Source organism: Ailuropoda melanoleuca, chromosome 3 (genome assembly GCF_002007445.2).
Source record: "Ailuropoda melanoleuca isolate Jingjing chromosome 3, ASM200744v2, whole genome shotgun sequence".
Lineage (NCBI taxonomy): Eukaryota > Metazoa > Chordata > Mammalia > Carnivora > Ursidae > Ailuropoda > Ailuropoda melanoleuca.
Genome location: NC_048220.1, coordinates 50,781,269 through 50,808,104, shown reverse-complemented (window position 1 = coordinate 50,808,104; position 26,836 = coordinate 50,781,269). Strand labels below are relative to the sequence as shown.

General features: G+C 37.0%; 1 protein-coding gene across 1 annotated transcript in view; it reads left to right on the top strand.

Annotated features, from left to right (window-relative positions):
* The window catches only part of ANKRD31 (ankyrin repeat domain 31), a 158,380-nt gene that overhangs the window by 43,317 nt on the left and 88,227 nt on the right, over nucleotides 1-26,836 (top strand). The window contains 3 exon segments of the mRNA XM_034656368.1: nucleotides 519-790; nucleotides 9,042-9,151; nucleotides 16,150-16,305. Of these exon segments, the coding sequence (XP_034512259.1) occupies nucleotides 519-790; nucleotides 9,042-9,151; nucleotides 16,150-16,305 (538 nt within the window).

Genomic DNA, 26,836 nt, shown 5'->3' with positions numbered 1-26,836 from the left:
CATTTCTGCTGTTTTTTTTTTTTTTTGTTGTTGTTGTGTGGATTGGGCTTTTTGCATTCTTTATTTTGTAATATTCTCACAGTAGCTCTGAAAGGAAAGCATTCTTTTTTTTATAATAATTTTTATTATATTATGTTAGTCACCGTGCAGTACATCCCTAGTTTTTGATGTAAAGTTCCGTGATTCATTACTTCTGCTGTTTTTATATGTCTCTCATCATTTTTTGCTGCCTATTTCCTGTGAAGTTAAAGTATCCAGAGTAACCTTAGTTTTTGCCCTTGAATTTTAAGGATAAATATTGATAATAATAATTTTTACTTATGCTCTTCTTGTCTTAGCCTTTTAAATTTGCATTGCTTTTATTATATTATTAAATTTTCATTATGTGGCCTGTGGATTTTTGTACTTTCATCTTATAAGAGGCATTTTTGTGTAATCAAAGGACAAGATAAAAATTTCTTCTCATTTTAAATTTTTTGCATTGTTACAGTTAATTGTGTATTTACATCTTATTACAGACTCTAGAAGATCCAAGTCCATTTGGGTTGCAGACTTTGGTTCATCAAAACGTCACCTCTTGTGATCCACTAAATAATAAGGGAAACTCAAATTCAGTGGAAAATAAATCTGATCAGAACACTCCATGTGTGTTAAGGAGATCATCCAGACTGAAAGCAGGCAGAGATGCAAAGCACACAGATAACGTGTGTAAGATGCCAGAAAAGATTTTACCAATGATACTTCTCAGTGAGGATCAAACAAATAATAACTCTTCAAGTAAGAATTTCAGGTATACTCCCAAATTATGTCTTTCTCTTTATATATACTACAGACCTTATAGATAATTCTATGCTTGGGACACTAGAGCCTATGTACAGTTACCCCTAAGTGAGGAACTTTTTTTTTAATGTTGTTGCCTTATTTACTGTACAGTTATTTTTTTTAACCCAGAAAACTCTTCTACTTTAAAAAAAAAAAAGAGTAAAGGGAGATTTGTTGGATTTCAGCCTAATGCTAATTTCCATTCTTTCTTTTTTAAATTAAGTTTAGTTAGCATCCATCATCACACAGTTACAAAATTTTCTTTTCTTGTCATGAGAATTTCTAAGATTTACTCTCTCAACAGCTTTCAACTATGCAATACAGTATTGTTAACTGCAGTTACCATACTGCACGTTTCATCCCCAGGACTTACTTATCTTATAAGTGGAAGTTTGCGTTTTTTGATCACTTTCACCCATTTTACCCACTCCCCACCCCCCTGCCTCTGGAAACCACCAATCTGTTCTCTGTACCTATGAGTTTGGGTTTTGTTTTGTTTTTTTTTAGATTCCACATATAAATGAGATTGTACAGTATTTGTCTTTGTCTGACCTACTTCACTTAGCATAATGCCCTTTAGGTCCTTTCACACTTTTTTAAAAATTTTATTTTATTATGTTATGTTAGTCACCATACAGTACATCGTTAGTTTTTGATGTGTTCCATGATTCATTGTTTGCATATAACACCCAGTGCTCCATGCAATACGTGCCCTCCTTAATACCCATCACCAGGCTAACCCATCCCCCCACCCCCCTCCCTTCTGAAACCCTCAGTTTGTTTCCCGTAGTCCTTAGTCTTGCATGGCTCGTCTCCGCATCTGATTTCCCCCCTTCATTTTTCCCTTCCTTCTCCTAATGTCCTCTATGTTATTCCTTATGTTCCACATATAAGTGAAACCATATGATAATTGTCTTTCTCTGCTTGACTTATTTCACTTAGCATAATCCCCTCCAGTTCCATCCATGTCAATACAAATGGTGGGTATTCATCCTTTCTGATGGCTGAGTAATATTCCATTGTATATATGAACCATATCTTCTTTATCCATTCGTCTGTTGAAGGGCATCTTGGCTCCTTCCACAGTTTGGCAATTGTGGACATTGCTGCTATGAACATTGGGGTGCATGTGGCCCTTTTTTTCACTACATCTGTATCTTTGGGGTAAATACCCAGTAGTGCAATTGCTGGGTCATAGGGTAGCTCTATTTTTAACTTTTTGAGGAACCTCCACACTGTTTTCCAAAGTGGCTGTACTAACTTGTATTCCCACCAACAGTGTAAGAGGGTTCCCCTTTCTGCACATCTCTCCAACATTTGTTGTGCTCTGCCTTATTAATTTTTGCCATTCTAACTGGCGTAAGGGGGTATCTCAGTGTGGTTTTGATTTGAATTTCCCTGATGGCTAATGATGTTGAACATTTTTTCATGTGTCTGTTAGCCATTTGTATGTCTTGTTTGGAGAAGGTCTGTTCATGTCTTCTGCCCATTTTTTGACTTGATTATCTGTTTTTTGGGTGTTGAGTTTGATAAATTCTTTATAGGTCTTAGATACCAGTCCTTTATCTATAGCTTCATTTGCAAGTATTTTCTCCCATTCCATGGGTTGCCTCTTTGTTTTGTTGACTGTTTCCTTTGCTGTGCAGAAGCTTTTTATCTTGATGAAGTTCCAAAGGTTCATTTTCACTTTTGTTTCCCTTGCCTTTGGAAACGTATTTGAAAGAAGTTGCTGTGACTGATGTTGAAGAGGTTACTGACTATGTTCTCTTCTAGGATTTTGATGGATTCCTGTCTCTCACATTAAGCTCTTTCATCCATTTAGTGTTTATCTTTGTGTATGGTGTAAGGGAATGGTCGAGTTTCATTCTTGTATATAGCTGTCCAATTTTCCCAGCACCATTTATTAAAGAGACTGTCTTTTTTCCGTTGGATATTTTTTCCTTTTTTGTCAAAGATTAGTTGACCATAGAGTTGGGGGTCCATTTCTGGGTTCTCTATTCTGTTCCATTGGTCTATGTGTCTGTTTTTGTTCTAGTACCATGCTGTCTTGGTGATCACAGCTTTGTAATATAGCCTGAAATCAGGCAATGTGATGCCCCCAGCTTTGTTTTTCTTTTTTAACATTTCCTTGACGATTTGGGGTCTTTTCTGGTTCCACACAAATTTTAGGATTGTTTGTTCCAGCTCTTTGAAAAATGTCATTGGTATTTTAATCGGGATGGCATTGAAAGTATAGATTGCTCTGGGCCGCATAGACATTTTAACAGTGTTTATTCTTCTGATCCATGAGCATGGAATGTTTTTCCTTCTTTCTGTGTCTTTTTCAATGTCTTTCATAAGTGTTCTATAGTTTCTAGAGTATCGATCCTTTACCTCTTTTGTTAGGTTTATTCCAAGGTATCTTATGGTTTTTGTTGGTATTGTAAATGGAATCACTTCCCTAATTTCTCTTTCTACAGTTACATTGTTAGTGTATAGGAAAGCAGATGATTTCTGTGCATTGATTTTGTATCCTGCCTCATTACTGAATTGTTGTATGAGTTCTAGTAATTTGGGGGTAGAGTCTTTTGGGTTTTCCACATAAAGTATCATGTCATCTGCGAAGAGAGAGAGTTTGACTTCTTCTTTGCCAATTTGAATACCTTTTATCTCTTTTTGTTGTCTGATTGCTATTGCTAGGACTTCTAGTACTGTGTTGAACAATAGTGGCAAGAGTGGACATCCTTGTTGTGTTCCTGATCTTAAGGGAAAGGCTTTCAGCTTTTCTCCATTGAGAATGATATTCACTATGGGCTTTTCATAGATGGTTTTTATGAAATTGAGGAATGTTCCCTCTGTCCCTACACTCTGAAGGGCTTTAATCAGGAAAGGATGCTGTATTTTGTCAAATGCTTTTTCTGCATCAGTTGAGAGGATCGTATAGTTCTTGTCTCTTCTCTTATTAATGTGTTCTGTTACATTGATTGATTTGCAAATGTTGAACCATCCTTGTATCCCAGGAATAAATCCCACCTGGTCATGATGGATAATCCTTTTATGTACTGTTGGATCCTGTTAGCCAGAATCTTGTTGAGAATTTTGGCATCTATATTCATCAGGGATATTGGTCTGTAATTCTCCTTTTTGATGGGGTCTTTGCCTGGTTTGGGGATCAAGGTAATACTGGCCTCATAAAAATGAGTTTGGAAGTTTTCCTTCTGTTTCTATTTTTTGAAACAGCTTCAGGAGAACAGGTATTATTTCTTCTTTGAATGTTTGGTAGAATTCCCCTGGGAATCCATCAGGCCCTAGACTCTTGTTTTTTGGGAAGTTTTTGATCACTGCTTCAATTTTGTTACTGGTTATTGGTCTGTTCAGATTGTCAATTTCCTCCTATATACCTTGGTAGTATATAGGTTTCCAGGAAGGCATCTGTTTCTTCCAGGTTGTTTAATTTATTGGCATATAGTTGTTGATGATAATTTCTAATAATTGTTTCTATTTTTTTGGTCTTAGTTGTGATCTCTCCCCTTTCATTCATAATTTCATTAATTTGGGTCCTTTCTCTTTTCTTTTGGGTAAGTCTGACCAGTGGTTTATCGATCTTATTAATTCTTTCAAAGAACCAGCTTCTAGTTTCGTTGATCTGCTCTACTGTATTTCTGGTTTCTCATTCATTGATCTCTGCTCTAATTTTAATTATTTCTCTTCTCCTGCGTGGCTTAGGATATATTTGTTGTTCTTTCTCCAGTTCTTGAAGGTGTAAGATTAATTTATGTATTTGGGATTTTTCTTTGTTTTTTGAGTGAGGCTTGAATGGCTATGTATTTCCCGCTTAGGACCTCCTTTGCAGTATCCCATAGGTTTTGGACCGATGTGTTTTCATTCTCATTGGTTTCCATGAATGTTTAAGTTCTTCTTTGATTCCCTGGGTGACCCAAACATTCTTAAGCAGGATGGTCTTTAGCTTCCATGTGTTTGAATTTCTTCCAAATTTTTTCTTGTAATTGAGTTCCAATTTCAAAGCATTGTGGTCTGAGAATATGCAGGGAATAATCTTGTCTTTTGGTATCAGTTGAGACCTGATTTGTGACCCGGTATGTGGTCTGTTCTGGAGAAAGTTCCATGTGCATGCGAGAAGATTGAGTATTCTGTTGTTTTAGAGTAGAATGTTCTTTATATATCTATGAGGTCCATCTGATCCTCAAAGTGTCATTCAAAGCACTTATTTCTTTGTTGATTTTCTGCTTAGATGATATGTCTATTGCTGAGAGTGGAATGTTGAGGTCTCCTATTATTAGTGTATTCTCAATAATGTCTCTTGGGGTGCCTGGGTGGCTCAGTCGTTAAGCGTCTGCCTTCGGCTCAGGGCGTGATCCCAGGGTCCTGGGATCAAGCCCTGCATCAGGCTCCCTGCTCTGCTGGGAGCCTGCTTCTTCCTCTCCCAGTCCCCCTGCTTGTGTTCCCTCTCTCACTGGCTGGCTGTCTCTCTGTCAAATAAATGAATAGAATCTTAAAAAAAAAATAGTGTCTCTTTATTTTGGTTATTAGTTGGCTTATATAGTTGGCTGCTCCCATGTTGGGTGCATACATATTTACAATTGTTAGATCCTCTTGTTGGATAGACCCTTTTAAAAATGATACAGTGTCCTTCTGTATCTCTTACTACAGTCTTTAGCTTAAAATCGCATTTTTCTGATATGACAATCGCTACCCCAGCTTTCTTTGGAGGTCCGTTGGCATGAAAAATGGTTCTCCATCCCCTCACTTTCAGTCTGGAGGTATCTTTAGGTTCACAAAGAGTTTCTTGTAGACAGCATATGGATGGGTCATGTCTTTTTATCCAGTCTGCAACCCTGTACCATTTCATGGGAGCATTTAGGCCGTTCACATTGAGAGTGATTACTGAATGATATGTTTTTATTGTCATCATGTTGCCTGTAAAGTCCTTGTTTCTGTAGATTGTCTCTGTAAATTTCTGTTCTATGTCACTCTTGGGGTCTTTCTCCTTTTATAGAAACCCCTCTCCCCCTTAATATTTCTTGCATGGCCAGCTTGGTGGTCACATATTCTTTCAGTTTCTGCTGGTCTTGGGAGCTCCTTGTATCTCCATCCATTCTTAATGACAGCCTTGCTGGATAAAGTATCCTTGGTTGCATGTTCTTCTCATTTAGTACCCTGAATATGTCTTGCCAGCCCTTTCTGGCTTGCCAGGTCTCTGTGGACCAGTCTGATGTTATTCTGATGTTCCTCCCTCTGTATGTAAGAGATCTCTTTCCCCTCGCCGCTTTCAAGATTGTTTCCTTGGATCTAACATTTGGGACTTGTACTATTATATGTTGTGGCATCTGTCTGTTCTCATTGATGTTGGGAGGGGTCCTCACTGCCTCTTGGACACGAATGCTTATTTTCTTTCCCAAATTAGGGAAGTTCTCAGCTACGATTTGTTCAAATATATTTTCTAGACCCCCCTCTCTCTCTCTACCCCCTCAGGGATCCCAATAACTCTGATATTGGAATGTTCCGTTGAGTCACTAATCTCTCTCAGTTTGATCCCTTGGGTTTTAATCTGTTTTTTCCATGCTGCCTTGGTTTCTTCTTTTCTATCATCTTATCCTCTAGCTCACTAATTTGTTCTTCTGCCTCGTTTACCCTGGCAGTCAAGAGTATCCAGTTTAGACTGCATTTCATTCATAGCATTTTTAAGTTTCGGCCTGATTAGATCTCATTTCTGCCCTTAGAGATTCTATATTGTCATTAATATTTTTCTCAAGCTGAGATATCGCCTTCATAAGTGTTACTCTGAAGTCTTCTGACATCTTGGTTATATCCATATCCATTAGGTCTGTGGCAGAGGCAACAGTCTCTGCTTCTTTTCTTTGTTGAGGGTTCCTCTTCTTAGTCATTCTGTTGAGGGGTGATTGAGGGAATGTACAGAGTCCAAAGTATTAACCCAGATGCGCCTGTTTTATAGGGACCTTAGGGTTGTCAGCCTCTTGTTCTTCCAGCCTTCTTTGAGGGGAGAGGCTTGATGTGCTGTTAACTCCGGCAACCCTGTTTGGGCAGAGTTGCCCTGCCCCCTGTGGGGTGGGGAATGGGCTCAGTGAAAACGGTTTTTTGTGGGCTTTTTGTTCTCTGGTGGCTTTCCCTGGCGGCTTTCTGAGTCTCTTCCTAGAGTCAGAGCAGAAGTGACCGTATCCAAACCTCTGTCTCAGAACAGAGAGATCGCAGTCTGCTCTTCACTGAGCTCTCCAGGCCACACTGTCTCTGTTCCTGTGCTGCGATAAAAACACAGTCTCTTGCGTTGTGTACCCCACAGCAGCACTCCCAGCTGTCACTCCCAGAGCCAGACATGTCTCTGCCCTTTGTACTTCTACAACCGCAAGCTGCCCCCAGTCACTCGCACGTACCCGTAGCTCCTGGTTCAGTCCGGGGGCTTCCCTAAAGTTCTTTCTCCACAGCTACCAGTCTGCAAGTCTCCCAGCATGGGAGGCTTTTGCCTTCCTGGTGCAAGTTCATGGAGGTTCCCTCCACCTTCTGTTTATCTTCAGTATCTGCCAGCAGAATCACGGCTCCCTACTTCTTATCTCAAAACCAGCCGTTGGAGATATTCTGTTTGTAGAGATCCAGATATATCTTCCTACATCTCAGGCTGATTTCATAGGTGTTCAGAATGGTCTGGTAGATTTCCACTTCAATTCAGGGGACTGGTTGAAATAGGGTCCCCTACTCCTCTGCCATCTTTTTCCAGTCGAGGTCCTTTCACATTGTCAACAAATAGCAGGATTTCCTTTTCTATGGCTGAATAATACTCCATTGTGTGTGTATGTATGTATGTGTCTGTATACACCGATTTTCTTTATCCTTTTATCCATCAGTAGATACTTAAGTTGTTTCCATGTCTTGGCTATTACAAATAAAGCTGCAGTGGACACGGGTGCAGGTATCTTTTTAAATAGTAATTTTATTTCCTTTGGATAAATATCTGCAAGTGGAAATGCTGGGTCATATGATAGTTCTGTTTTTGATTTTGTGAGGACGCTTTATACTGTTTTTCATAGTGCCCTCACCAGTTGACATTCTCACTAGCAATGCACAGGGGTTCCTTTTTCTTCACATCCTCAGCAACACTTGTTCTTTCTTGTCTTTTTAATGATAGCCATTATAACATGTATAAGATGATATCTTACTGTGGTTTTTATTTGCATTTTCTTGCTGGTTAGTGATGTTGAGCACCTTTTCATGTACCTGTTGGCCATTTGGATGTCTTCTTTAGAAAAATGTCTTTTTAGTTCCTCTTCCATTTTTTAATTGGATTTTTTGCTTATTTGCTATTGAGTTGTATGAGTTCCTTATAAATTTTGAATATTAACTCCTTATCAGATGTATGATTTACAAATACTTCCCATTCAGTAGGTTGCCTTTTTATTTTGTTGATGGCGTCCTTTTCTGTGCAGAAACTTTTTAGTTTGATGTAGCCCTAGTTCATTTTTGCTTTTGTTGCCTTTGCTTCTAGTGCCAAATCCAAAAAATGATTGCCCAGACCAGTGTCAAGGTGCTTACTCTCTGTGTTTTTTTCTACAAGTTTTATGGTTTCAAGTCTTAAAATGAAGTCTTTAATCCATTTTGAATTGATTTTTGTTTATGATATAAGATTGAGGCCCAGTCTCATTGTTTCACATGTGGCTGTCCAGTTTCCCAAACATCATTTATTGAAAAGATTGTCCTTTCCCCATTGTATATTTTTGGTCCCTTTATTGTAAGTTAATTGACCATATATACGTACGTTTATTTCCTGGCACCACAGTGTCCTTTTCACCTATGTGTCTGTTTTTATTCCAGTATTTTGCAGTTTTTGATCAGTGTACTCCCACATGGAAGTCCTGTTTTTTTGCAAAAAGCCTCTCTTTTTCCCTAGAAGGTAAATACATAGTGGCATGCCAGTTTATGAAACGAGGAGCAAGAGACTCAGAATACTTGCAGATGACTGCTCCTAAAGGAGAGAAACCCACAGGTGGCACAAAGAAAAGTCTAGAAACCACAAAAACTGGCATGCCTGTCACAGAATTATCTTCAGTTTGCTCAGGAGCCATCTCCATATTTTAAAGTGCCATGCTGTTTGATAGCAGCTCAGCAAAATACTTTCCAGTTTTAAAAATTGAGTAAAAATTTAGTATGATTCTGTATCAATGGTTGTAGAGAATGTAATAATAATTTTAAAAACACATTTATGTTTCAAGAATTCAGGATCCTGCTTTAATGATTAAAGGTAAAGGGAAGAATATGAATTCAACCAGACTCAAAAGTGGAGAACAGATGCAGAGAAACAAAAAACTTGCTGGAAAAAATGGTGAGGCATATTTGATTTCTTTCTTTCTTTTTTTTTTTTTTTAACTAAATAACTTTCAGAAACATAGAATTCTGGGACTGAAAAGGATTTAGAGATTATCTATCTCATCTTTCTCATTTTACTGATGAGGAAGTTCATAGAGGTTAAGGATTTTTCCCAGCATTGCACAGCTCATTAGTAGCGTAACTAGGACTTGATCATGAACTTCTAGATTATAGGCTGGTATTTTTTCTATATTTCTACTTTGGAGAGTTAGTTACAGAACCCTTTTCAAATTTAGATATGTGATCTATTTGTGGTGTGACCAACCTAGCATAAGGCTTTGAGAAATCATACCAAGAGGAATAATTAGAGGAAAGGGAAAGGCAAAATTATTGTTATTCTTAGTTGTTATTTCTTTGTTCCTATAAAACCCCAAAGAATAACCTAAGAAACTAAGAGAAACCATAAGAATATAGAAAGGCTGGTTAAAATATACTAGGGGTACAATTGGCAAAATTAAAATGTGGACTATAGGTTAAATAATAATATACCATTGTTAAATTTCCTGAATTTAATAATAATTTGGTTGTTTAAGAGAATCCCCTTGTTTTTTACAAAATACACACTTAAGTATTAGTGAGTAAAGGGGCATGGTGTACATAAGTTATTATTTATATATGTGTTTGTGTGCATGCATATATTTAAGAAGGGAGAATGAAGGGGGGGTAAACAGAAGGGGGAATGAACCATGAGAGACTGTGGACTCTGGGAGACAAACTGAGGGCTTTAGAGGGGAGGGGGTTGGGGGATCGGGATAGGCCAGTGATGGGTATTAAGGAGGGCACATATTGCATGGAGCACTGGATGTTATATGCAAATAATGAATCATGGAACATTACATCAAAAACTAAGGATATACTGTATGGTGACTAACATAACATAATAAAAAATTATTATTAAAAATAAAAAATAAAAAAATAGAAAAAATAAATAAGAAGGGAGATAGAATGATGTAAACAGAAAATATTAACAATGGGTGACTCTTTTGTTCTGTTTTTATAACTTTTTTTAAGTCTGAAATTTTTTCCAGATAAAACATTTTAAAAATTCAGTAAACCGAGACGAGACAAAAATAAATACCTTTCATATGTATAAGTATTACCCAGTTAGAAAAAAAATATAGGAGAAAAATATAGGAGAAAGTCCCATTTATAAAAATTATAAAAGAGAAAATACCGGCTTATATACCTAATAAGAAATGTGCCTTACCTGTAAGAAGAGAGTTGAAAATTCTGCTGAGGGACTTTAAAAAAAAGAAAAAAGACTTGAAGAAATAGAAAGAAGAGCCTTATTCTTGACCATAAGTATTCATTCTTGTTAAGAAATTTATTTTTCCCCAAATTACTGTGTAAATGTGTGAGAGCTCAATCAAAAACAGATTTTTGTTTATTTGTTAATTGTTTTGTTTTGCTTTATAAAGCTGGAGGTTAGTTATGAGAATGTTATAAAATGATACTGAATATGAAAAACTAGCCTAGAAAATTCTGAAAAATAAAAGCACAGGGAGAGTGGAGAGACAAGAACCTACTGTACATAATATGAAAGCTATTAGAAAGCCATAGAAATTAAAATAATTTGGTACAGGCACAGGAATAGACAGGTAAATCGATGAAACAGAATAGAGTTTAAATGTAGAAGCCTGATACGGTGTGAATTTTGGGGAAGGTATATAATAAAGATGACATCTCAAATTTGTGGCAAAAAGAAGGACCAAGCAATAAATAGTGAAGACATAAACAAAATTGGATGGATACCTATAACATTCCTTATACTAAATTTAATTCCGTTTTGGCCAAAGATTAAGTGAAAAAAAGTTGTAGAAGAAAACATAAGTGAATCTATTTGTAATCTCCAAGGAGGAAAAACTTTCTTAAAGAATGACAAACCCAGAGGCCAGGAGGGAAAAGAATGATAAAATTTACTACATATATTTAAAAAAGATTTTATGGAAAAATACCCCAAAGAAAACCAAACATTGAACACAGAAGAAATATTAAGGGGCGCCTGGGTGGCACAGTGGTTGGGCGTCTGCCTTTGGCTCAGGGCGTGATCCCGGCGTTATGGGATCGAGCCCCACATCAGGCTCTTCTGCTGTGAGCCTGCTTCTTCCTCTCCCACTCCCCCTGCTTGTGTTCTCTCTCTCGCTGGCTGTCTCTATCTCTGTCGAATGAATAAATAAATAAAATCTTAAAAAAAAAAAGAAATATTAATAACACATAACAAGGGTTATTTGCATTAACATGCAGAGGGCTCTTACAAAACAGTAAGGATAAGGAAAAATGAGTAGGGAACATGAACAAGCATTTCAAAGAAAAAAACCCACATATATATAAATAACTGGGGTGCCTAGTTGGCTCAGTCAGTTAAGCACCCCACTCTTGGTTTTACCTCAAGTCATGATCTCAGGGTCGTGAGATCCAGCCCTGCATCAGGCTCCTTGTTCATCTCCAAGTCTGCTTGAGATTCTTTGCCTCTCCCTTTCAAATAAATAAATAAAATCTTTTAAAAAAATAACTGAAAAGATTAGCATCTCACTTATGATTAAAAAAAGGTAATTAGGAAGTATAGCTTTCACTAAGAGAATGTCAAATGTTTGAACGTTTGAGAATTCCCAGTGGCAAGAATGTGGAAAAAGTAAGCATTCTTTAATGTTGTTGGTAATAGTGTAAGTTTGTTCAGTCTTTTTTTTTTTTTAAGATTTTATTTTTTTATTTGACCTAGAGCAGGGGAAGGACCAGAGGGAGACTGACAAGCAGACTCTGCACTGAGCACTGACCCTGAGATCATGACCTGAGCTGAAACCAAGAGTGGGACGCTTAACTGACTGAGCCACACAAGCGCCCCTGTGCAGTCTTTTCGCCAGGCAGTTTATTTTCATTCTTCAGACTTTCAAGTCACAATTCTTGAATTGAAAATTTTACTTAAAGGGATTTATTCTAGGCAGACCTGGGTGGCTCATTTGAGTGTCCAACTCTTGATTCTGCCCAAACTTCTAGGCCCAAAGCCTTCTGGATTAGTCTGCCAGGGCTACCATAACTAAATACCTTAAGTGGCAAATTTATTCTCTCGCAGTTCTGGGAGCTAGAAGTCCAAGATGAAGGTAATAGAAAATTTGTTTTCTAGCAAGACCTCTACCTGACTTGCAGACTTCTCAACGTGTCCTTCCTGCATATATGGAGAACTCTGATGTCTCTTACTTTTTTTTTTTTGTAAGGACTCAAATCCTATTCTATTATGGCATCAACATGAATTTTGAGGGGGATGAAATTCAGTTCATAACACTTTCAGTGATGAATTCTACAGACATTTAAGGAATAAATAATACCAGTTTTACATAAACTCTTCCAAAAAGTTGAAGATAAGGAAATACTTCTCAATTCATTCTGTGAACCCACTAATAAATTGAAAACAAAATCAAAGACATCACAGGAACAGAAAACTACAGATGAATATGTCTGGTGAACATAGATACAAATATATAAACAAAACTTTAGCAAATCAATTTCAACATTGTATAATACATCATGACAGAGTGGGGTTTATCCCGGGAATTCAGGATTAGTTTTACCATTTGAAAATCAGTCACTGTAATTCATTAACAAGCTAAAAAGAAAAGCCATATTATCATCTCAAGGGATGTCAAGAAGGCATTTGACAACACCTCACATCTCTTACTGGTGAAAACTCCCAGCAAACTAAGAATAGAGGGGAACTTTTTCAACCTACAGAGAGCATCTACAAAAAACTATACATCTATTATACTTAATGATGAAAGATTGAATACTTTTCCCTTAAAATCAGAAATAAGGCAGGGATGTCTGCTCTCACTATTTCTGTTGAACATCATAGTAGAGGTTCTATCCAGTGCAGTCAGAAAGAAAAACAAATAAAAAGCATCCATATGGGAAAAAAAGAAGTAAAGTAAAACTGTATTTAGTCACAAATGACATAATCATCTATGTAGAAAATCTGATGAAATCTATAGTAAAAGCAACTATATGTAAGTGAATTTTGCACAATGAAGGATACAAGATCAATATACAAATATTAATTGTATTTCATATTCTAGTAACAAACATTTAGACAGTGAAATTTGATACATAGTATCAAAAATATGAAATAGAGATAAATTTGACAAACTATGTAAAAGACAGGTACACTGAAACTTAGAAAATATTCAGAAAGATCAATGAAAATTTAGTGGAGAAAAATGGGGATATATGGCTTTGTTCATCAGTCAGAAGACTCAATATTAGTTTTTTGGGGGCTTTTTTGGTTTTTTTTTTAGAAAGGGGGAGAGAAAGAGAGAAGTCCAAGAAAGCTCTGCGCCCTGAACAGAGCCCAACACGGGGCTCGATCTTAAAACCCTGAGATCATGACCTGAGCTGAAATCAAGAGTCAGATACCTAACTGACTGAGCCACCCAGCTGCCCCAGAAGATTGAATATTAAGATATTATTTCTACTCAGATATTATCTATGAATTCTACACAATCCCAATCAAAATTCCTGTAGGGTTTTTTTGTAGAAATTCACAAGCTGGTTCTAAAACTCATATGGAATGCAGAGGACCTAGAATGGTAAAATAGTTATGGAAAAGAACAAAGTTAGAGGGCTAACACTGCCTGATTTTAAGAATTATGCGGCAGGACAAGGTGCATGGGCAGGTCAGTTGGTTAAACGGTTAAATGTCTGACTCTTGATTTCAGCTCACGTCATTATCTTGGGGTCATGGAATCAAGCCCGAGTTGGGCTCTGCACTCAGCGTGGAGTCTGCTTGCTCTGCTCCTTCCCTGGCTTACTCTCTCTCTCTCTCTCTCTCTCAAATAAATAAATAAAATCTTTAAAAAAATACATATGGCGGGATGCCTGGATGGGTCAGTTGGTTACGCATCCGACTCTTTGATTTCAGTTCAGGTCATGCATGATCTCAGGGTTGTGAGATGGCTGTGTTGGGCATGGAACCTGCTTAGGATTCTCTCTCTCCCTCTCCCCCTGCCTCTTCTCTCCTTCCCCCACTCACATGTTCATGCTCTCTCTCTCTCTCAAAACAACAAAAAAGTGGTAATGGCTATAGTAATCAAAATAGCCTATCAGAAATAAACCCTGAGTTTTAACAAAGGTACAAGGCTTTTGTAGAGGAGAACAATTGGATATCCACATGCAACAAAATATTACTGAATGTCTCTGTATATTTTAAGAATGTTGAGTTTTGTTTTGACCCACAAGTTACTTGATGATCAGATTTATCCTTTCAATTTTTTTTTAAAAACCTTATTAAGCAGGTTTGGCGTAGGCTTTATTATTCAGCTAAGTTAGCCCCTTCTACTAAAACATGACCTGTCAGGGGTCTCTACGAATGATCTGGTTGTTCATCAAGGTCTCTCTCCTCAAGCGTCAGGAATGTAAATGTTTCCCAGGCCTGTGTGATCTCTCAGGATTGTTATTTTATAGTTCTCAGGTAGTTGTTCTCGTCCAGCCTCATGACGACTCAACCTACATATGAGCACTTTAGTATTTAGATAGTGACTCAAGGAGTCCCTTTTATAGATTTCTGGTACTTGTTCTCTCTTCCCAAATCTTTGGTACCGTATCATGCAAAATCTAATCACCCTAGCCTCCTGAAACTTGAATCTATCTCCTCAGCTCAGCAGGATCACCTTGCTATGCTTATGTTACATGCTGGAAAGTGCCTCCAGACAAGAGTGATCTTAGGGCTCACTCTATTGTTTCCCTTCTCTGGGAGGAGTCATAGATCTGAATTGCCTGTTCTCCAGTGTCTGAATATAGGGTTTTTTACCCCATGTGTTTTGTCTAGTGTTTTTTTTTTGTTTTGTTTTTTTTTTAGTTGCTTGCAACGGAAGGGCAAGTCATGACAATTATTTAGTCGTGATTGGAAGTGAATGTCTTGTACATCGTAGTTTTCATTGAAAAATTTTTTATTCTTAATTTGTTATTTCTGATAAATTACATAACTAGCAAGTACAACTGGCAAAGATAGATCTTGGAATAAAGAATACTTTTTATTTTTTTGTAAGCATACAGTTTATCTGGCAGGAGCAGAATGCTTTCTAGTCTTGAGTGAGGGAAGATAGCTTCAAATGTTCAGAAGTTGGTTTGCTTTACAGTGGAACTGAATGGAGGAAATCTAATAAAGGGAAAGCAGATAAATTGTGATCCATGAAAAATGTGCTGCTGTACTCAGTTATTTTTGTGGGATTTTAGGATAAGGCAATTTAGGTAGATCAGAATTGGAAAAGCTATCGTCAAAGTTATTCTGAAATACAGTAAAACCAAATGAACTATTCCATAAGTTGACAGGATTTAGAGTATCTAAATAAGGAATGTCAGTATTTTAGGAGACACAGTGGAGAAATGATACCTGATATGCATAACCTGGGAATCTAATTGTCTGTTTTCTGGCTTAGGAAATAAAACTATTGTACAGATCAAGATCATTTTTCTTTATTTAAATTCATGACAGCTATTTGTAACAAACAAATTTAGCATTCTCTTTTCTGGCCTCCCTGGGGTTAATTTCTGTATCTTCCTTATATACTTCTGAGATTTTTTCCTCATGGTGTTGTAACACATTTTGGTATTATAGTATTTTGTTGGATTTAATAACTCTAATTCTAGATTTAAATAATCCTTTTCACCAGAACTTTTAAGAAAATAATCTGTTAGTCTTCTCATGTATGCACTTTCACGGGGGTTTCAATAAACATAAACTGCTTACATGATTTATAATGTACTGCAAGTATTTTCAAACTAATGACATCTTTTCTTTTACCTTTTTGCATGTAGATAACATTATAGTTGGGTTTATGGATGACATACTCTTTCATAATATAATTCCTGAATGTTGACTGGATTCACACTGTTACTTGTATTTTTCCCGATTTTCAAGTAAGGATTATTACTTTTTGTTTTCTTTTGTTCATCCCCTCATTTCAGAAAAAATGAAGAGGAATAAAATATCTCTGTCTAGCATTAACCGTAGAAACATTTTTGGAGAGAACTTACTGTATCAGGCTGCTCTGCATAATGACGTTGATCTTGTTCATCATTATATAATAAAAGGTGGAAATGTTAATCAGACAAGTTATGCTGGTAAGTTGGGGTTACCACGCACAATTATCTTGAGAGTGGTTCATAATTTCTGCTTAGTCACTCCTTTGAAAGTATGACGAAGTGGGTGTAAGGCAAGTCTCAGACAGAAAGCTTCCAGGTAATTTTTCTGCTTAGGTAACTGATCACCATCTTCTCCCAGGGATGTGGTAAGGTGGGGAGGGAAGGGCAGGAGAAGGGCATTATATTTCATCTTCAAAGATTATGCCGGCCCAGGACTGGAGGAGATAATGCTAAGCGAAATAAGTCAAGCAGAGAAAGACAATTATCATATGGTTTCACTCATTTATGGAACATAAGAAGTAGGAAGATCGGTAGGAGAAAAAAGGGAAGTAGGAAGGGGGTGTAAAAAGAAGAGGGAATGAACCATGAGAGACTATGGACTCTGGGAAACAAACTGAGGGCTTTAGAGGGGAGGGGGGTGGGGGATCAGGTTAGGCTGGTGATGGGTATTAAGGAGGGCATGTATTGCATGGTGCACTGGGTGTTATATGCAAGTAATGAATCATGGAAGTTTACATCAAAAACTTGGGATGTACTGTATGGTGACTAACATAACATAATAAAAAATTTTTATAAAAAAAAAAAGATTATGCCTGCCCAGGGCGCACCAGTTGGGCCATGTGCAGTGGCCTTCCACAGAAGGATGCGGTTCCTGTGGCTGACTTGTTGGCTTTGCATGGGCATTGTTACTGTGAGACTCAACTTTGAATGGAAGAGAAGTAAGCTTAAAAGCTGAAGGAAGCTGATGGTATGCTGAGCTATGAGGGATATTGAGGTAACATGGTAGATGTACAGCAGGGGCAATGGCCAGGGATATGGAGAGGAGAGAGTATGAGGTAGAGAAGGTGGGGAAGGGAGCTCAGAACATTCTTTCCACATGGCTGGATCTCTGTTACAGTGTTTTTTGTGGAGAGAAGCTGATGTTCTCCTGGACAAGAATGCTTCTTTAAGGACACTTAAGTGCTTAAGGCACTGAGCAGCACTGGGCCAGCATGGGTAGTGCATTTGTGTGTCCATACTTTTACTAGTGTTTCTAGACTTTCTCAGTTTGTGAAACAGTGAGAAAAGTCTTATGAGGCACAGGGATGAACAGCACAGTCCACGGACAAGCAGGTGATTAGACTGACTTTAGTAAAGCATGCGTTTATATAATAATCAGGGGTTAACAGGCCGTTCTTCTGAATCTCATACCCAAGTGAACCACCAATGTCCTGTGACCCTCAACCTTGGATCCTTATTTGCTAGCCAAAGCACTTGCTCCCTTCAGAAATGTGTGGTACTTGCTGTTAGTCTCTATCTGCTCCTTAAGTTCAGGAGTAGCTCTACATGCAGCTAACTCTACTTTATGGACTTCCCAAGAATCTCTTAACATATTTTTTTCATTAGCCCTTTTCTGTGCCATTGTTTACATCCTTGGTGTTTATTCTCTACTCGTCTTCGGCCATTTATTGTGCACTTTCTCCTGGCGCAGTGAGGAGACCTTCTGTGACCTTATGAATTCTTTATCCTTAACATACTTTCCTGGCTTCTTGAACTCTCTTGTTCTCTATTTTTCCTTCTCACTTTGCATCTTAGCTCTGATCTTTGCTTCTGGCTGTTCCGTCTTACAAAATTGCACAGGGTAGTGTTTTTAAAGACTTGACTACAACCATTTTCATCAGAGTCACCTGCAGTGTTTGTTTAAAATGCAGTTTGAAATGTTTATTTCACACTCTGAAACACACGCATGCACACAAACACAGTCTCACAATTAAAATCTGTAGGTTAGAACCTTGAAATCCACATTTTAACATATTTCCCCAGATGATTTGTATTCTCAGTGAAGTTCAGGAACTACTGACAAGAGATGTATGACCTCCATGTGATATATCAGTTCATATGAGCTTCTACATATGCCCCTATGTACCAGATGTTGTGAAAACAGAAACATACGTATGCTAGAAAAGCTTAAATAGATTCTGTGATGCAGTCCAAGAAAGGATAAGTGCCTTTTGAGAAATTCATAAGATGTTATAATAACAGACCAATGATTTGTCATAGGTAACAGTTTGCATTATGAATCCTCATTTACATTTTATGATATCTTTGTCTTTGATTTAAAAAAATGGTTGCAATAGTTCTTCATCTATCAAAAACAAAGGTGAAGCCAGGAAGTAGGCTGAAGAAACTCTGAATACCCAAAAGCAGATCTCATAAAGCTTCTTTGCTAAAACCCTCTCATAACAATGCCTTGAGCATTATTTTACACAGAATTCTAATTCCTAAGTCTGTGGCACATTCGAACTGAAAGTAAAGGCTGGCACAGTCCAGGATATTGATAATAGCAAGAATTTTAACAGCAAGGCAAGAGACAGATAAGAACATAAAAATGAGAGGCCACATTGTTGAGGACTGTATAATACAGAAGAGCATGCACTTACACCTCTGTGGGTGTTAACAGTTGCTACATTAGATCCTATAAGTACTATGATCTTTATTAAAATGTGTTGTTATTTTCTCTTTCTGGGAAACTTACTATCTTATAAAGCTTTAGAGAGATTTCCTTTAAGATGTTAGTTTTTAAAAAGAAAAAAAACTTAAGGCTCTTCCAACCTGCAGATCTTGAAGATAATAAAAGATCTGTTGTAAAATGTGTCCATCTTTATTTTGAAGGAGTGGTTTTATAAGACAGAAGGAATAATCCCTAGGGGAAGGGAAATTCTTAGTGTGTTTGATGTCGTTTTGCATTGTGTAGCCATTCTGGTCTACAGTGGCTCTGTAAAGATCCTTCTGGCTTTGTCGATGCTGGGAATTTTATTTCAACCGTAAGACTGATACTATTCAGAGGCACCTGGGTGGCTCCATCGGTTAAGTGGCTGACTCTTGATTTTGACTCTGGTCCTGATCTCAGGGTCCTGGGATTGGGCCCCGTGTGAACCCCACGTCAAACCCCACATGGACGGGCTCCTTGCTCAGTGGGGCATCTGCTGGCGATTCCCACTGCCTCTCCCCCCCAATAAAAAAAAAAAAAAAGACTGATACTGTTCATCACTGGGTCATCCTTGCTTGGGTCTCATTTAAAGTGGCATTCATTTTTTATTTCTCTCCTACACGGCCCCCACATTGTTTATTCTGAATTACTGACATGCAGTAATTCTCTTCTTTGGGAATTTTCTGTGGTGAATTTAAAATAGGAAACTGGTTTTCCACTTTACATTTACCTTATCTTTTAGTCATTCTGGCTCAGGGAAAACAAAACTAATCTTTTGTTACAGTTTTCTCATTCTGATAGCAGTTGTTTTTGTCCATTTTAGGAAACTAATTTTTATTGTAGCTTAAGCAAAAACCTAAATAAGGAAAGGAAATTTCCTAGGAGGAAAATCATCATCTACATTTCAAAGTTAATAACTTTTGGATTTCTTACATTTCATTTTTCATCCTAGACTGGTGGCAGATAATCAGGTTAACCAGTATGCACATTGATAAGCAAATTTCCACAGCTTCCAAAACCTAAATGAGTTCACACTTTTTATCAAATACTATTGGAGGGAGATACTTTTTATATTATGCTTTTAAAAATAGGTAGTCCTTAAGTGGTTATGTTTCAAAAGTTCACATGTGAGCTATTTATTTGAAAATTCTTGTAACATTATGAAAAATTTTAAACATACTGAAAAGTTAAAAGAATTCCACATTAAGCATCCAGATACCTAAAACCTAGATTCTACATATTTATTTTTATTACGTACTTACTATAAAGGAAAAACACTCATGTATTTCTCCTCTACTTATATTCATAACACTTCTTTTTTTCTCAGTATATTATTTTTAAAATTTTTTATTGTTAGTCACCATATCATCATTAGTTTTTGATGTAGTGTTCCATGATTCATTATTTGCGTATAACACCCAGTCCTCCATGCAATATGTGCCCTCCTTAATACCCATCACCGGCCTATCCCAATCCCCCACCCCCTCCCCTCTGATGAAACCCTCAGTTTGTTTCCTAGAGTCCATAGTTTCTCGTGGTTCCTTACCCCTTCTGTTACCTCCCCTTCATTCTTCCCTTCCTTCTCCTACCAATCTCCCTGCTATTCCTTATGTTCCATAAGTGAGGGAAACCGTATGATAATTGTCTTTCTCTGCTTGACTTATTTCACTTAGCATAATCTCCTCCAGTCCTGTCCATGTTGCTACAAATGTGGTATTCTTTCTGATGGCTGAGTAATATTCCATTGTATATATGAACCACATCTTCTTTATCCATTCATCTGTTGAAGGGCATCTCAGCTCCTTCTACCATTTAACTATTGTGGACATTGCTGCTATGAACATTGGGGTGCATATGGCCCTTCTCTTCACTACATCTGTATTTTTGGGGTAAATACCCAGTAGTGCAATTGCTGGGTCATAGGGTAGCTCTATTTTTAACTTTTAAAGGACCTCCACACTGTTTTCCAAAGTGGCTGTACCAACGTGCATTCCTGGCAACAGTGTAAGAGGGTTCCCCTTTCTCCACATCCTCTCCAGCATTTGTTGTTTCTTGCCTGGTCAGTTTTTGGCATTCTAACTGGCATAAGGTGGTATCTCAGTGTGATTTTGATTTGAATTTCCCTGATGGCTAATGATGTTGAACATTTTTTCATGTGTCTGTTAGCCATTTGTATGTCTTCATTGGAAAAGGGTCTGTTCATATCTTCTGCACATTTTTTGATTTGATTATTTGTTTCTCGTGTATTGAGTTTGAGAAGTTCTTTATAGATCTTGGATACCAGCCTTTTGTCTGTAGCTTCATTTGCAAATATCTTCTCCCCTTCTGTGGGTTGCCTCTTAGTTTTTTTGACTGTTTCCTTTGCTCTGCAGAAACTTTTCATCTTGATGAAGTCCCAAAAGTTCATTTTTTCTTTTGTTTCTCTTGCCTTTGGAGATGTATCATGAAAGAAGTTGCTGTAGCCGATGTCGAAGAGGTTACAGCCTATGTTCTTCTCTAGAATTTTGATGGATTCCTATCTCACATTGAGGTCTTTCATCCATTTGGAGTTTATCTTTGTGTATGGTGTGAGAGACTGGTCAAGTTTCATTCTTTTGCATATAGCTGTCCAATTTTCCCCAGCACCATTTATTGAAGAGACTGTCTTTTTTCCACTGGATGTTTTTTCCTGCTTTGTCAAAGATTAGTTGCCCATAGACCCAAGAGTCCATTTCTGGGTTCTCTGTTCTGTTCCATTGGTCTATGTGTCTGTTTTTGTTCTAGTACCATGCTGTCTTGGTGATCACAGCTTTGTAGTATAGCTTGAAATCAGGCAACGTGATATCTCCAGCTTTGTTTTTCTTTTTTAACATTTCCTTGGTGATTCGGGGTCTTTTCTGGTTCCACACAAATTTTAGGATTGTTTGTTCCAGCTCTTTGAAAAATGTCATTGGTATTTTAATCGGGATGTCGTTGAAAGTATAGATTGCCCTGGGCAGCATAGACATTTTAACTATGTTTATTCTTCTGATCCATGAGCATGGAAAGTTTTTCCATTTTTCTGTCTTCTTCAATGTCTTTCATCAGTGTTCTATAGTTTCTAGAGTATAGATCCTTTACCTCTCTGGTTAAGTTTATTCCGAGGTATCTTATGATTTTGGTGTTATTGTAAATGGAATTGATTCCGTAATTTCTCTTTCTTCAGTCTCATTGTTCATGTATAGAAATGCAACTGATTTCTGAGCATTGATTTTGTATCCTGCCACATTACTGGATTGTTGTATGAGTTCTAGTAATTTGGGGGTGGAGTCTTTTGGGTTTTCCGTATAAAGTAGCATGTTGTCTGTGAAGAGAGAGAGTTTGACTTCTTCTTTGCCAATTTGAATACCTTTTGTTCTTTTTTGTTGTCTAATTGCTGTTGCTGGGACTTCTAGTACTATGTTGAACAATAGTGGCGAGAGTGGGCATCCTTGTTGTGTTCCTGGTCTTAAGGGAAAGGCTTTCAGCTTTTCCCCACTGAGAATGATATTCGCTATGGGCTTTTCATAGATGGTTTTTATGAAATTGAGGAATGTTCCCTCTGTCCCTACACTCTGAAGGGTTTTAATCAGGAAAGGATGCTGTATTTTGTCAAATGTTTTTTCTGCATCAACTGAAAGGATCATATGGCTCTTGTCTGTACTCTTATTAATGTCATCTATCACACTGATTGATTTGTGAATGTTGAACCACCCTTGCATCCCAGGGATGAATCCCACTTGGTCGTGATGGATAATCCTTTTAATGTACTGTTGGATCCTATTAGCTAGGATCTTGTTGAGAATTTTGACATCTATATTCTTCAGGGATATCCATCTGTAATTCTCCTTTTTGATGGGGTCTTTGCCTAGTCTTGGGATCAAGGTAATACTGGCCTCATAGAATGAGTTTGGTAGTTTTCCTTCTGTTTCTATTTTTTATTCATAATACTTCTGATACCAGATGTGTGGGATTTTCAACACATCAAGCAATTCTCCAACACCAGCTGGGTGTCCTGCGATTTAGTTCATTTCTGACACTAACCCAAATTAGTACAGATCCCACAGGTTAAGGAATCTGTCAGCCACCCCCACTTCAGAGGCCAGTCACAAGTACTAGGTCTCTGGGTTACCCACAATTTATGTTCAGGTTGGCTACAAATTGGAGGTTCCCACAGTCCCTTCCTTGGATTTGATCTTTTCCAAAAATAGCCCACAGAACTCAGGGAGACACTTATGTTTACCATATAAGTTTATTATATGATACCATATAAGTTTATTATATGACAAAGCATACAGATGAATACCCAGATGAAGATACAGAGTGAGGCCTGGGAGGGTCCTGAGCACAGGAGCTTCTATCCCTGTGGATTTGGAGTATGTCCTTCCCAGCATGTAGATGTGTTGACCAACCTGGAAAAGTTCTCCAAACCCCAGAGTTTGGGGATTTTTATGGAGGCTTCATCATGAAGGCAAGGCAGGGGAGAGGGGGACATGAAGCTGAAACTTCCAAGTTTCTGATCGTGACCTGGTCGTTCTTATGACCAGCCCCCATCCAGGAGCCCACCAAAAGTTGCCTCATTAGAACAAAAGATACTTCTGTCACCTGGAATAGCAAGGGATTTAGGAGCTCTGTGTCAGACATTTCTATCACTTACGAAATTGCAGAGATCTTGGGGGTTCTATATGAGGAACTGGGGTGAGAGACCAAATATTAGAACAAAAGATTCCTAGCACCCCTGTTTACAAGGGTTTAGGAGCTCTGTCCCAGGAACCAGGGGGCAGAAACCAATAAATATTTCTTACTATTTCATTTCTATCCATCTGTAAGTCTCTGTCCATCAGTCCATCCTTATGTTGATGCATTTCAAAGGAAGTTAGTACATTTTACCACTGAACACCTCAGCATTAATGTCTCTAACTAGAGTTCCAGTTTTTTTCTTTTTTGAGGTGAAATTTTCATACAGTAAAATGAAGATCTTAAATATATTCACCTGTGTAACCCAAACCTCTGTCAAGAAAGAATATTACCAGCATCCCAGAAATTTCACTCATCTCTCTTCCCAGTCATTCCCCGCCCCCACTCTCTAGAAGCCACTGTTGTTCTGATACTTCTCTAATATTTTTCAGTATTTCTGATGGTTTTGTCTCTTCATTATTTCACCATTAAACATGATGTTAGCTGTAGGTTTTATAGCTGCTCTTCATCATATTGAGGAATCCATTCCTAATTTCCTGAGTATTTTTTATCAGGAATGGATGCTGGGTCATGATAAATCATCCATTTATTTATTTATTTATTTTAAGATTTTATTTATTTATTTGACAGAGACAGCCAGCGAGAGAGGGAACACAAGCAGGGGGAGTGGGAGAGGAAGAAGCAGGCTCCTAGCGGAGGAGCCTGACGTGGGGCTCGATCCCAGAATGCTGGGATCATGCCCTGAGCCGAAGGCAGACCTTTAATGACGGCGCCATCCAGGCGCCCCAATAAATCATCCTTTTATGTATTGCTAGATTCAGATTGCTGCTATTTTGTTAAGGATTTTTGCATGTATGATCATGAGTAATATTGGTCTGTAATTTTCTTTTTGTTGTAATGCTTTTGTCTGCTTTTGATATCAGGTTTTGCTAGTATTTTGTTAAGGATTTTTTTAAACTATGTAAGTAATATTGGTTCATAATTTTCTTGTAATGATTTTTGTTTTGGTATCCGGGTTATGTAGACCTCATAAAATGAGTTAAGAAGTATTCTCTTCTAGTTTCTGGAAGAGTTTGTGTAAGTTTGGGGGTTTTTTTCTTCCTTAAATGTTTGACAGAGTAAAACTATGTGAGCCTATAATTTTTTTCTGTGGCAAGATTTTAATAATAAATGCAAATTTCACCTGTGTGTGAGCTAGTCATACTTTGTTTCATCTTGTGTCAGTTTTGGTAAGCTGTACTTTTTCAAGGAATTTGTCCTTTTTATCTAAGTTATGGAATTATTGGCATAAAGTTATTTATAATATTCCCCTATTATTTTAATATCTGCAGATCTTTAGGGATATTTATCTTACATTCGTGATACTGCTCATTTCCTCTCTTCCTTCTCTCCTTTATCTTTTTTTTTCTTCCTTCCTAAAGTAGTTTAAGCTAGAGGATTTTCAATTTTATTGCTTTTTTTCTTCAAAGAAGTAACTTCTAGCTTTAAAATTTTCTCTCTTATCTGTATTAAATGTTATTAATTTCTGCTTCTTTTGACCTCTATGTATTTTGGGTTTATTTTTTTCTTTGTCTAGTTTCTTAAGGTTGAAAATGAGGTCACAGATTTTTGTACATTTTTCCCTGTGATATTCATTTAAAGCTTTAAATTTCCCTCTAAATACTGCTTTTGCTGCATCTAACAGGTTTTAATATGTTGTATTTTCATTATCATTCACTTTTAAATACTTTTAATTTCTTGTATGGATTATTTGTTTCACCCCAAGATCATACTAGAAGTTGTTAAATTTTTAAATATTTGAGGATTATCCAGGTTTCTTTCTGGTATTGATTTCCTTTTGGTTAAAGGATATACTTTCTGTGAATTTGATCCTTCTATTTATTGAGAATTGGTCTAGTGCCTAGTATATGGTCTGTCTGTCTTAATATCCCTTGTGTACTTGAATGTTTCTTCTTCAGTTGTATGTAATGTTCTATAAGCATCACTTAGATGAAGATGGTTGGTAATATCATGTTTGTATTTATGGATTTTTTGTCTAGTTAATCTATCATTTTATGAGAAGGGTGTTGAAGTATTAACAACTGTGATTATGGATTTGTCAATTTCTCCCTTTAATTCTGTCCATTTTTGCTTGTATTTTGAAGCTTCATTATTAGGTACATACACAGTTGTAATTGTCATGTCTTCCTTCTGATAAATTGACCTTATAATTATTATGAAATATCTCACTTTATCTCTGGTAATATGCTTTGTCTTGAAGTTACTATATAATACTAATATAGGCACCCTAGCCTTCTTAGTTTCTTGTCTGTTTGCTATATCTTTTTCCATCTTTTTATTTTCAACCTATTTCTTTTTATTTAAAATTTATTTCTTATAGACAGCATATTTCTTATCCATAGACAGCTTTTTTATCCATTCTGACAATCTTTGCCTTTTAATTGTGGTGATTAATCAATCTTCATGTGGATTGAGGACTGCAATTTTACTGATTGTTTCTTGTGCATATTATCTTTTTCCCCCCTCTCTTTGTCCTTGCATTATTTTGTAGTAGTTACTCTGGTGATTGCAATATACATCTTTAATGTTTCAGTCCTTTTAGAGTTAGTATATTTCTATAAAATGTAAAAACACTGAACACATCTCCCTTTTGTACTATATATATATATATATATATATGTATATATATATATATATAAAACATCTGTATACATTAATAACACCAAACTATAATGTTATAATTTTTGATTTAAATAGTCACATGCATTTTAAGGAAATTTATAGGGGAAAAAACTCTATTATAACTATATATTTACCATTTTTAGTACTCTTCATTTCTTCCTCAAAGTCTTCTAATTAGTAACATTGGAGAAACTGCTTCTATAACATTTTATGACAGTGGGTCTTAACTGGGGTGATACTGCGTTTCAGGGGACATTTGGCAGTTTCTGGAATCATTTTTAGTTGTTACAGCTGGAATGGGGTGGAGTGCTATTGGCATCTAATAGGATGCTCAGAACAACAAAAAATTATCCACCTCAAAATGTTAGTGCTGAGTTAGAGAAACCCTGGCTTATGGAGAAGGTTCTGGAAAGAGTGAAATACACTTTATAACATGCAACTTTTAGATTTTCTTTCATCAGTCCTATGATTTCTTGGAATTTAATAAACATAACTTATACCATTGTCTCTGGCTAACAAGGATAAAGGATGCTTGTCTGTGTGACTGGTTTTCTTAAAACACTTGGTGTTAGAACTACTGTAAATAGGGGTGTCTGAGGAATCCATCAAAATTCTAGAGAACATAGGCAACAACCTCTACGACATCGGCCAGAGCAACCTTTT